The sequence below is a fragment of the Ixodes scapularis genome, unplaced genomic scaffold (genome assembly GCF_016920785.2).
Source record: "Ixodes scapularis isolate PalLabHiFi unplaced genomic scaffold, ASM1692078v2 PGA_scaffold2__306_contigs__length_199485367, whole genome shotgun sequence".
Lineage (NCBI taxonomy): Eukaryota > Metazoa > Arthropoda > Arachnida > Ixodida > Ixodidae > Ixodes > Ixodes scapularis.
Window position 1 is genome coordinate 148,138,457 of NW_024609857.1, and position 13,343 is coordinate 148,151,799.

Below are 13,343 nucleotides of genomic sequence, written 5' to 3' on the forward strand. Positions count from 1 at the left end.
AAATCCACGAAAAACCATCTCCGTCAGTTTAGCTTGTCGCTACCAGTCGCCCACCTGGAGTGAGAGTTCGCGGTGCTCCACATAGATGGCGCCACAGAAAAAGAGAAAACCAAGGGGGACACAATCCGGTCGCTCATTTGGCTCTCGTTTCCCCACCTGTCTATCTTACACCCTGGGCCAGTCTATGATCTCGCCGCCGTAACGTCTCCCTCCGAGCCAATCAGCCTGCGGCGCAAAGCGAGAGGTGTGAGCGCATGCGCATGAACTCTCGGCTGCTTCCAGCTGAGCGGGCAGTGCCGCCATTTTCATTCATTCGCCCGGCAGTATGCATGGGATCGACATCCAAATTTCGGTTGTTAACTTTTATTTGCCAGGCTTTGGCAAGAAAATAATATAATGCTATTCCTCGGTGGCTTAAAAAGCTAACGAATTAAGTTTCTCCAGATGCGAACGCAAACTTTGAGTCAGGCGAAAAAGATATAAGCCCGCAGCAGACGACGCGTAGCCTCGGCAGTGCTCCGCGCCGACAGCGTTGCGTCAAAAACCTTCCACAGCCCAGTAAGGAAAAATGGCAGCTTGCAGAGGACATAAAATGAACATACACGCGCGCACTTGCTTGAACGTCTTGTTTTGGTTTCGTTTCACTAAAACCGTCAGGTGGATGTCCCACGGTCGCCCTCATCTGTTGATCCCAAAAGTGGCTCAGTCTCGATTTCAACGAATAATCCTCGAAATCGCAACACTAGTCAATGCTGATAATATATATATATATTCACGGTGCCATTTTACTTTGTTTTTTTTATAAAGAATTACTCGAGAACTGTTCTTGTTTTTTCGTATTTTATTTGTGTTTATTACCATGTTATTTTTTGCTCTATAGTATTTCTTCGAAAAATGGTTTAATGGTAATGGCAAAGGATGCCAAAACACAAATTTCGTAGAATCTACTGATTTTCGTGCAAATCTACCAACCTCGTTGAAATCTACAGACTTTTTGGAGATTAATCTGCTGACTTTTTTTTTCTTCGTCTGGCAACACTGGTTTAACTTTCAAAATGGCGTCCTCCCGCTCGCTTGTTAGCTTCTGCAAGCGTGCTTACCTACATAAAGGTAAGTTACCTGCCAAATTAGAGCTCATAAAATTGGTTACACATAAAAACGATGAAAATATGTATGATTGTTACAACTGAAATTAGTTTCTGTCGTTTGCTTGTACGCGAAAAAGAGTTCCGCGTTCTCTTTTGCCACTTACCAGGCCTCGAGCACATGCAAGATTCAAACGTTAGTCCCTTTTTTATCCTTTTCCAAGGCCTTTCCAGGTGCCTTTCGGTTCAGACATCCCCAGCCATCGATGCATCAACTGAGAAAACGAGTGCCCCGAGAAGGCACCGCTCCCCGATTCCGGAAAAACTGGCCGAATACAGGTGAGGCTCCGATGCCTGCTCACAGGAATAAAACACGCTGTGTCTAGCGTTACATCCGACGGAACTCGAAATAACAACTACAGTTACGTCCGACGTAACTTTACCCCAAGGTTTCGAGTTACGTCCGACGGAATTCGAAATGAAAATAAAAGTTAAGTCCGACGGAAAGAAAAGTTGAAGTTACGTCCTGTGTCACCTACGTAACCTTATTGAATTTTACGCTTTACGGCCGATACATGACGTAAACACAAACATATCGTGAGTTGTTACTACATTACGTTGGACGCAGCATTCATTAATTGGTTAAAATCGCGTCTACGTCTGTACCACCAGGCACAGATGCCTGTCATATTAATTTTTTTTTCTTGTGTTTTTCCTTTAAAGGGATGGTGAACCGAAATTTGGATTTCAGAAAACAATGCAGCAGCTGCAGGCGGGACGCTGCAATCCCTACAACACTACTTGTAAGGCGATATCTCGAATGGACGGCCCTATTTGCGTAAAAAAGAGGTTGAGATTGAACGAGGCTACGAGGCACGTGACGTCAACAGAGCTAGTTTCCTCCTCTCTTCGCTTCGCCCCCTCAAGGCAGAAAAATGGAGGAGACGCGATGCCGTTCCTTCTCCTTTGCGACTGTTCTTGGAGAAATAGGCACCGACATATCTGTCAAATGTCCCTTTTTCTTTTTAGAAAATATGGTCATTTATTCGAGATATCGCTGTATGAGTGATGTTTTGGTGTTTGTAGCCTCCTGTTGCACGCTTTGGCCGCCGTGTTTCATGGCCGCCGTGTTTCATTTCGGTTCGGCATCCCTTTAAAGGGGCCCTGCAATCATATTTGAGCGTCTACCTCTTTTGCGGTTTTCACGTCTCTTGGGGTTCGGGCAAGCCAGCGGGCACGGAGAGAGTAACGAAATATCAGTGCGTCATATTTTAACTGGACGACGCGGAAACCTCCTCCACCGACGAGGGCGACCCGCGGTACCGAAAACGCGCAAAATGTGACGTCTTTGGTACTGGGCTTACTACTGGTCAGAGCAGCTAAAAGCTTCTTTTTAGTCGAAATACAAAATATAAGTGGCCGTGAACCGTTTCAATTATTTATAAAAGTAGTTTTTGTTCAGTATTTTAGATCAAAAAAGAAACGAATGCAGTTCATAAAGTACGGAAACAAGAAATGACCCGTCGACATACCTGCCACCAAGCGGTGGAAAAGGCGGCGCATACTAGAAAGGAGTAGTGGGATCAGGCGCTGACACGGAAAGGTCTCGGACGTACGCGGCGGCGCTGCAGTCGTATGGGCAGGAAAATCCGACCGGCTCCGAGCGTTCCGAAGGCCTTCGGCGAGAAGCTTTGTCTTGCGGTTCGGCCGTTTCGCGGTATGGCAGCGAAAAGTAGCTCCCATTATGAACTGATCGTTACCCCGTGTTTGCTGTCGTTTGTGGCCAATGAAGTGTCATGCCGAATTAGTATTTAATTGTGCAGCAAATGCAATGAGAGCCGCTCTGGCTGCCCGCTGCATACAGCCTATCCAGAACACGCTTCAGTGGCGCCCTCTCGCGCCGTCGACATGAGTGCAGCAGCCATGAGCGCTCGATGAGCTCACTACTTCTGCTTGAGTTCATGGCCACTCTCAAGCAACCAAGGACGTCACGAGGGGGGTTATTTCTTGCTTGTTTTTGTAATTTTAATTTGTCTATAACTTTTAAAATAAAGCGAATTTCGAGAAAAGAAAAGTTTCACTAAGTTACTACGTTCAGTGCGCTCAGGTTCGATGCAAATTAAAAATTAGTAAAAAAGTCATCGCAGGGCCCCTTTAAGGCTATATTTTTTCTCCTTTAAGACTATTTCTTGTGACACTTTCTGAGAATCGCAGACATTCGAAGCAATTAAGGGAGACAGAATGGTAATCTGATATGAATGTGCTGTTTACAGCAGCAGGGTTTCCGGCAGACATTTTAAAAACTGGCACAATCTTCACATACCGCTAAGTCGCCATGTGCACTAGCTTTGGCAGCGTTTTGTTCCAGAGTGTCTTAAATAAAGAGCTGTTTCGAGGGGGCCGCCCGGGTGTGAGAATGACAATAGACCCTCGGCCTTTAGCCATATCAACTTTGCTCTCAGCCCGAGCCAGCAAGGCTAGCAGGTGTAAAAAAGGCGGCAAGGATAGCAAGAAGTGTTTTCATATTGAAAAAAAATTCAATAAATTGTCTTAAAGCAGGGGAAAGAAGAGAAAGAAAAAAAATGTATGTGATGGACCCACCCAAGTTCAGCAGCCTCACTGTGCGAGGAACACACTCCAGCCCTCCCAACAAAGCTGAAGGTACGGATAGAGTTGAGATTTTAACCGATTCAGAAATGCTGCATCGGACGTAATGCAGTAATAATTTACAATATTTTTGTATTCACGTCATGTATCGGCAGTAAAGCGAAACATACACGTAGGTCGCATAGGTTACACAGGACGTAACTAACTTTTATTTTGAGTTCCGTCGTACGTAACTTAAATTTTTATATTGGATTACGTCGGACAAAACTTCAATTTTTATATTGGGTTACGCAGTGGCGTACCAACTTGTTTTTGAGTGGGGGGGCAAACCCGACCCTCTTCCCCCCCCCCTTAATCGAAAATTCGGCGCAACTTTTGTCGAAGTTTTCTAAAGATGTGGCAATGATTCGGCAAAATTACAACGTTACCAGACTTAACATTGATATTTTGTTTTTTCTCACGAAAAAAATTTTGCTTCTTCTTCTTAAAATAAATACAACTTGTAGTGCCTATTGAAACAGTTATGATTAAATAAGGTGATATTCTACAAGATAATTGTATTGATGTCGCTTTTGTGTGTTTACTGGCAATTTTAGTGTTTGCTTGCAGAAAGTGGCGTGACAACGAGGTTGGGTAGTAGCCGGAGGAGTCACGAATCACACTACGAGAGTTTTGATTTTGAGGCTTCATCAGCGCACGCCTGCAAGTGTGTTTACATTGTTAAAATAAAGACAATCACTGCGTTCTTACTTTCTCTGGGAGGCACCGTTTCGTGCGCGAAAACAGATGCAACGGTTGTTTAGCCTTCACCAGAAGAGATAACAATACTGTAAATATGCATGTTTTTCGATTTGAGTCACTTGACGTCAGCTTTGCATGAAAGTGCGCGTTCCATATTCGCAACGTGCCGTTTTTAACCTTTAAAATTCCGGTTTCTGGTGTTAGGACACACACGGACGTTTAGGAAGAGGGGGAGAGTTAGGAATGTCGGATGTGCAACGTCGAGCATGATAGTTCTGTGTTTAACGAATACTTTTCATCAGTGTTTACTAACGAGTGCTTGGACTTCGTCCCCACTCTCCCTGAAGAGCTTTACGAGCGCATGCATCCTATTAACGTTAACTCCGCTGGTATTAAAACATTGATTGATAAACTAAAACTTACTTCGTCCGCTGGAACCGATAACATCAACCCTAAAATTTAAAAGAAACACCCGTGTTATTTCTAGTGAGTATTTGAAACTCATCTTCATTCAGTCCTCATCTCAAAGCTGCCTTCCATCTGACCAAAAGGTGGGAAGGGTAATTCCCAGTCTTTAAACAGGGCAGCCGCTCTTCCGCATCTAATTATCGCCCTAATTCATTGACTTCAATTTCTTGCAAACTACTTGAGCATATCCTCTACTCCAATATCATGAGGCACCTATCATCCCATTTCTTTTCTTTAAACAGCAGCACGGTTTTCAAAAGGTACTTTCCTGCGAAACGCAACTCTGCGACTTCATCCATGACTTGCACACTAACCTTGAATGTCACGTCCAAACTGACGCAGTTTTTTTGTTTTTTTTCCAAAGCGTTCGGCCGTGTCCTCCATCAACGCCTTCTTTCTAATCTATCATCTTTTTGCCTCGACCAATAACCGTTTGCATGGATTCGTGACTTTCTTTTTTCCCGTGTACAGGTCACGTCCATGATGATCATGAATCTTCCTTAATAAATGTATCTCCTGGTGTTCCCCTGGGGTTCGTACTTGGGCCCTTACTCTTTTTAATATTTATTAATGACATTCCCATTGGGATTTCTTCAAAAAAACGCTTTTTCGCCGACGACTGCGTCATCCATAACAAAGTAACTTGTGTGCAAAATAATAACCAGCTTCAGGAAGATCTAGATAAAATTAACAATTGGTGCAAAGAGTGGATTATGTCACCAAACAAGTATAAACGCAAACTAATCCACTTCACCAAGAAAAAAAACACTCTGTCATTTAATTACTTCTTGGACTCCGATCTGATTGAGACCGCTACTGTGTATAAATACCTTGGTGTAAGACTAACATCTGACCTTCCCTGGAATAACCACATTGAAGTCATTACCGCCGATTCATCTGGAACTCTTGGACTAAGCAGACGTAACTTAAAAAATCGCTCCACCCTTTGTCCCTAAGCTAACCTTTAAAGGGCAACTCCGCTTAATTTCAAAAATTTTGAGATAGTGGCCGATTTTGCTTTTTGAAGCACTCGAAAACAATCCCCAATCTTTTGTTTCGCGAAAAATAAAATATTTTTCGTGTAATTTTAGTCTATCCATGATCACAAACTGAAACCGAAACGGTGGCAAAGCCGGACAACATTGTATATTCGGCATCACTAAGAATGTACACCCACGTGATATACACGGGGAAGAAGGAGCTCTCCTCTTATCAGGATCCTCCTTTGTGCCTCCTGGATTAGCACAGGCGTCGCTATTCTCCTCCCAGAAGATTATAGAAGATTATAGATTATACCTGTCACTCAAAATTCTTACAAAAGCAGCTTCAGTAGTATCAATAGTCGAGCCCCGGGCCGGCCGAGCGCGTCACTCACGTCTTTCACGGCGCTGGCGCCACCCGTGCTCTCACCAAGAAAGAAAATAAAATTGAAAAAAAAAAAAAGAAGAAGAAGCTGTACATGTTTGATGACGTCGCGGACGTGCCGGGAGAAGGAATTTGGAGGAAGCGGAAATGCAGCCGGGCAGTGTTGTCTGGCCCGCACGTCTCATCCAAAACCAGCGGATTCGTGCTTGTCAAACTTTGACAGCGATTTTAATGAACTTCTAGGCGGAATTCCGTCGTAATATTTGCCATGGGGGTTTTGTAGATGATAACAAAGAGAACTGTATAGTTTTGCACTACTGGAAAAGAAGCGGAGTTGCCCTTTAACACGTACGTCAGACCAAAAATAGAATATGCTTCAACCATCTGGAATACCCATCGACTGTACCTGATCAATACGCTGTAGAGGCAGTTCAGAACAGAGCTGCTCGCTTCATTTCATCCACTTATGACTTTTCTTTCAGTGTCTCGGCGCTAAAAACTGAACTAACCATGTCCTCTTTTGCAGCTTCGCAGGAAAGTCTCTCAGCTGTGCCTTATTCACAAAATCTACTACCACATTCCCGACCTCAAAACCACTTTGTTATTACCTTTCGACCGAACATCTTCTCGCCTCAACAACGTCTGCACCATCAAACACACTTCTGGCTCTACGAACGCTTTCAATTGGTCATTCCTTTCTCAAGCCATCAGCCACTGGAACAGTCCCCCATCCTCCATTGTCACCATCTTGGACCCTGCTGATTTCTCCTCTGCAGTAAAACTACACCTTTCTTGGCCCATGTGATGGTGTGCGGGGCTAGGCAGATCAGTGAAAACACTTACGCAGAGCGCTTGCCAGGCCAGACTTGTACGTAGTTCAACTACTTTACTCAAGTTACTGTAGTTTAACTACTTTTCTGGGTAGTTTAGTAACTTTTAATTACATTTCTATTCTAGTAATCAGTAGTTTACTTTAACTACTTTTCCGAGTGACTTCCACTCAAATTACAAATTACTTTCTAATTTTAGTGGTTGTTTTGCCTATCAACAGAGAACAGAGGTCGGAAGGTCAGCTGATATTTGCAGAGGGGGAAGCATGCGTAGTAGAAAAGGGGGGGATGGGAAGGAAGAAAGTGATTTAGATAGTCCAAAAAACCCCAAAATTTTAACGAGCCCCCCCACTGCAACAACACTGCTACGAGGCGCGGGGAGCGAACAGACATGACGCAAGAGAGGTCGAGTAACTGTGGGATTAGCTCCGAATAGTGGCGTTTCTTTGTATTCCGAAGCTCAAGGAGACTTGACGCATTTGAAGAAAGGGCTTGTCCCCGCTTCTCTCCAATGTAGGAATTCTTGCCCACTACAGGAGGTGCACACACTGCTCCTTTTACGGTGCAGGCGATAGAACCCCTAACAACGACGCTCACGCCGGATGGGCTGCTCGTGTATCACTCGAAGCGCGTTAACCCACCCCCGCGCCTGCGTTCACGCCGCTTCGCGGTGACGGTGTGCGGCTGCTAATTACAAATCTATTAACCCACCTAGCCCCCCTAACCCCCGAACACGCCGCTTTGCGGCGTCCGGTCGGCAACCCAAGCCCCGCTGCCCCCCATGCACTTCCGTAAAAAGAGTCGATACGATTTAGTTTAGCGATGTTTCGTCAACAACATTCGTTTTTTTAGTGTTAATGGTAAAAAAGAAATGTAAATATCGCCAAATGCCTCGACAAAACAAAATGTTTGAGAAAAAAAATAAAAAGAAGTAAGCCGGCCCACACCATAAATAGAACCCGGGTCTGACACGTATGAGGCAGACATCTCACCACTAAGTTACGCTACCTCTTCGGAAACTCGCATTGCATCCGCTGCCTATGATGACGGCGGCAGCGCCTATCTCCAAGCAAGCAAGCAAAACTTTATTTTGTGTAAGGGCCTACGTCCTGGTCTGGACGGCCCGTCCGGCCCATGTCTCGCGGATGGATTCCGTAAGGTTACCGTGTAGCCTTGTTCGTGGAGCAAGGCTTTACGAACCAGCCAATCCGGCGTGCGTGAGCACCGTTGCTAGGGTTTGTATCGCCTGCGCGTTAAAAATATGCCCGCGCGGGTCGGGGGGCAGTGCCCTTGGTATTCCTTGGGCGCCGCCGGCCTGTGCCTGCTCCAGGGTGTCGAACCGGAACCGAACCGAACCGAAAACCGGAACAGAACCGTTATTTTTAGCCGAACCGGAACTGAACCGAACCGAAATTTTCGCCGCCATCTTGGAACTGAACCGGAACCGAACCGAAAAAAAATATAACGGCAACCGGTTCAAAACGGTTCAAGGTAATATTTCTTTTTTTTTTCTTTTTTGTTAGTATCACAAAATGAACATATGGGAATAAAAAATCGTCATATACAGAATTGAAAAGTATGGTAAGTTGTGGGTTTTCATGGCACTATGATTAACCATGTGTCACGTTGTCACGTGACGTCATGGTGTCAATACATGTTGTCACGTGACCTCGTGAAGTCACGTGACTCACTGCGTCAACTCGTTTTATTTGAGGAAGTCACTAGATGTATTAACATTGTTGACAGCATGACGTAACATGGCATCACGATTTCGCACCGAGAGTCACGTGAGACCGTAACGTGATCGATTTTCATAACCCCTAGTCGAGTGCTCGGGTTTATGACAATCAGGACCGCCAAACATTCGGGTAAAGGCTCATGTCAATTACATATGATAATGGCCCAACTTTAAAAACATACTGTGTTGTAAAGGTTCCTCTTCCCTGCATCTTTGGCGCAGAACAAAAAGCGTGACTCCGGAAACTACTTTGCTGCAAAAATGCTCTTACCAAAAAGTATGTTTTTGTCGTGCCAGACGCTCGCGCCGTTCATAGTGAAAAGCGTCTGACTCGCAACTAAAGGGTCGTGGGTTCGAATCCCGCCTAAAATTCTGAATTTTTTTTCTTTAAAGCAAAATAATTACTTTCAAAAGTGAAATCATTTGAGACATACGGCGACCTTTAATTCGCATTACATGTCATGTTTTAATCACTCTCATTCCACGCGTGATGTCACGTTTCACGTGAGCATTGTGGATTGCTTGAAATTCTTGCGTGAGGGTATGTAGCTTTGACGTCATGAACCTATCGACCAATCAGGATTTTCCAGTCACGCCACCCAGATCGGCTTTTCTGCGACATGAGCTCCTTAACGCTATCGAGTTAAAATCATCAGTTAGCAAAGGTGATGCTCATTTGCAAATTACATTGACCGGCATCTTGTCAAGAACAAACCTCAACAGCCAGGCTATGCCAGCTTATTCTGCATAAGAAAATGTTCACTTGGGCAAGCGCTATTTTGGGCCAGATTCGATCTGAGTGCGAAGGTGCGTATAGATTAGAGTAACAATTGCGATTACTTCTTGCTGCATGATTAGTGGCATGCATGCGGTGCTGAGTGTAAACAATGTTTGGTTAGAACAACAAGCATTTGGATTGCCGCTCGATTTTTCTATAAAAAATAGACTGAAAGGAATTATTCTAAAACTTTTCTTACATTCCGAACGTTTCATTGCTTTTAGCTCAGTTGTGTCGTCATCATATACATATATATTGTGAAGTGTATTTCGTAAACCTTATTTTATAATTAGCATGAGCACGAAGTGCTCATTTCATAATTTTATGTGATGCAATTAATTCCTTAGTTAAAGGACACAATCACGATTTCATTTTTAACACTGCGACACAAAGTTGTACCAATCACGGGTATTTTAGGCGACCTACCACACTTTGCGACATTTTATATCATGTAAATGGATCAGCTTGAACTTTAGAATTTTACTTAAACACGAAGAAAGCACAATAAAATACAGTATAGTTCTAAATTTGACGCTGATCTATTTACAAGTATGTACCAACCAGCTCAACTCTTTACTCTTGTACTTAAACATTTTGATTCAGGTAAAATATATGTAACTGGTATACAAAGGGATGTGCAGTCGTACGAACACGACGTTATGTATGTACATTAATGTAGATTTTATTTTACTGTTGTGTCGAAATTAAATAACTGAATTCCATAATTTTGGTACCTGATAGCGAAAGTGAATTGCACGGACGATAGGAGAAACTTTATAGTTAATCGTTTCAGGGCGTAAATAGTGTCTATTGCCAGAACAACGCGAAAATCATATTATCAATTTAGCGGTTCAAACTGGTTCGAACCGGTTCGAACCGGTTTGAACCGTTATTTTTTGCTCCCCGGAACTGAACCGGAACCGAACCGAAAGCCATGAACCCGAACCGGAACCGAACCGATAAAAATTTCGGTTCGACACTCTGGTCTGCTCTGCCCAGTGGCGGCCGTTTCAGGGGGGGCAAAACGCATGCCTTGCCCCCCCACTCTGAGAACTGGGGGGGCAAGTGCCCCCCTTGCCCCCCCTGGTTGGTACGCCCATGGGGTTACGTCAAACGTAATGCTAGACACTGCGTAAAACATGAACTAATTTCAACGTAGCCGGAAGTCAGCCTTGTCTCAAGTGTTCACGATGTTTATAAAGTTTACCAACTTGCCTGGCTTTCTGCTTTTGTTTCTATTCAACAAATTTCTTCCAGTGCACTTGTCGAGCTTCGTCGTCTGTTTCAAACTACAATACTTTGAACCTTGTGCACATGTCACGGCCAATCACGCCAACAGTGCAGTAAGGAATTGGAGTTAATTGCTGCGTGTAAAAGAAAGCTGATAAAAAAAATCATGGGATGATTATTTTTTAAATGTGCTGTTCTTTATCAAAGTGTGCAGGAGTAAACAAAAACAAACATCACAGAACTTCCCGGGGGGGGGGGGGATGTGTTGCTTCCAGTTGTCTATTGTTTTTGAGCACCCGCAGTAAGTAGCGTATTCTAAAAGATTGCTTGGCCATTGTGTTGGATACATGAAACATTCTTGCATCACAAACGTTTAGCAATATTCTAGTTTGCAGATGCCAGACGCCTAAGTTCAGGCGCTTTTCATCAGATAGTTTAATGCGTACCGTGTGTACACTTGATAGTAGTTCCTAGAATGTAGCGAGACTTCCACAGCCTTCCATACTCTAAAGCCCTTCTCTCTCAGTATGCACAAATGGTTGAGCTCCTCCTCGCTTACCCCTCTGATCACATGACCTACCCGTTAACCAATCAGCGTTCATCACCTCACTCCTCCTCTCCCACCCGTCAACCAATCAGTGTAGAGCAGGGGTCTCAAACTCATTTGAGTGTGGGGGCCAGATAGTCCACCCCGGAGAGGTCGAGGGCCAATATAAGAGGGAATGGGGGGGTTTAAAGATTTAAAAAAGAAGAGACCTCGTGCTCTACTCACAGCTTTGCCAGTTGATGTCTTTGGATTTTATTTGTTTATATGACTAGTTTCGGCCCTGACCTGATGTGATAACAAGAATTGAAATTTAAATTGACACCGCCTGCCAACGTGCTTGTATTTTTAATACAACGAAAGGGCAAGTACGTTGTTGTTCCCGTTGCTCAATTCACTCAGGAATTAACCAAGCTCAACATGTGTCTAAAAAAGAATCAGTTAAGTTGACAGTTCTTGCTTTTCTGGAGATTTTTATTACAACACTCTGAAAAAATACTTGCATTTTAGTGGAAATATTGTTTTTAAGGCGAGAATTCCTTGCTTACAGCTTTATCTGTGGCAGTTGCTCCTGCCCAAGCATCAAGGAGAATGCAGGAATTGGTGTTCCACGCGCCGCACGTGCTGGCCTCAACAGTACTAAGTTTTCTAAAGCAAAATCCTAAAACAAATTGTATTTTGCACGCGCGTTCGTCAACGCTTTATTTTGGTTATTTACTTCGAACCTTTTATACAGGAAAGGTGTGCGAATGTGGGCGCGTGGAACACCAGTCCCTGCATTCTCCTTGATGCTTGGGTAATATAGCAAATGGTCTATTGTTCTACAGGTGTTTAACATGATAAAAAGCTGGGAAGCATAAAATAAAGCGAAACAAAAGGCAAATGAGCACAGATAGGTATAAACTATGTGAATATGCCATTTTTAGCGATCGATACATGAGAACCGGGAGTCGCGGCCGGTTGCCTGCGGGCACCGTCCTAACGAGTCGCGGGCCGCATGCGGCCCGCTGGCTGGGTGTTTGAGACCCCTGGTGTAGAGCCTTGCGTCCGCACTTTTATCTGGGCTTCATGAAGTGCTGGACACCTAGCCAAAAGATGTTTCACATTAATAATCTCGACTCGCGGCAATGTGTCGAGACGTGATGGAAAGACACTCGCTTAATAATCTAAATGGTCTGGGTTTGATTCCCGCCTGGCACAAGCTCTTTCTTACTGCGAATGCATCTCCCCCCCCCCCCGCTCAAATGGTCACGCTCTTATCCAGGTTCTACTTTCATCTAAGCTTCACAAAATGGCAAGCACCTAGCCAAAGAACGTTCACGTTAAAGTCTCACTGCCGAGGACTAACAGTAGTACCTCCTCAAATTTAGTTATACGGGATCGGCATGTCCTTCCTGATCCCATGGGTGAAAACAAAAAGCACTTGTTCCTCAAGAAATAACAAATCTGCCGAAGGTATCATGTGCGCATCTTCACGACCATCTACTCGAGCCACCTGGTCCACACACCTGAGAATGCTCTGAAACCTAGAGGTCCTTAAACATGTTTACCTACTTGATGAAAGGCAGGGCATCGGCGATGGGCAACTACCTCCCCCCAGGTGCCAAAGGTACACACCGAGTTTCCCCTTGGAGGTCGCCGAGCTGGGTCTTGGTTTTAGCAGATAATCTTCGGAAAGATTTTATTATGCTTTCTTCAGTGTGACGTGAGTCCCTGTAATGGCAAATTTTCTAATGCTAATGTGGATCGCTTGCTTTGATAGTCAAGAATTTTTTCCCTGAGCAACGTTTCAGCTTGCATTTAAATCTGCCGTAATGGCTTGGCACCTATCGTTTTATGGAGATGGTCGGTCAAGGTGCCTCAGCGCCGCTGATGCTGCATCCTCGCGTTTGTTGTGTCGCACCATCCGTCGGCAGCACATAGAAGTAGGCGAGCACCGTGTGCTTAGCTGAAATCA

At 44.4% G+C, this 13,343-nt stretch overlaps 1 protein-coding gene across 1 annotated transcript in view; it reads left to right on the top strand.

The window, feature by feature from the left end:
* Nucleotides 1–1,046: 1,046 nt before the first annotated feature.
* LOC8041498 (39S ribosomal protein L19, mitochondrial) overlaps nucleotides 1,047–13,343 on the top strand; it is a 28,173-nt gene continuing 15,876 nt past the window's right edge. The window contains exons 1-2 of the mRNA XM_042292063.1: nucleotides 1,047–1,110; nucleotides 1,310–1,424. Coding sequence (XP_042147997.1) covers nucleotides 1,056–1,110; nucleotides 1,310–1,424 — 170 coding nt within the window. The 5' untranslated portion in view covers nucleotides 1,047–1,055. The remainder of the gene's footprint in view (nucleotides 1,111–1,309; nucleotides 1,425–13,343) is intronic.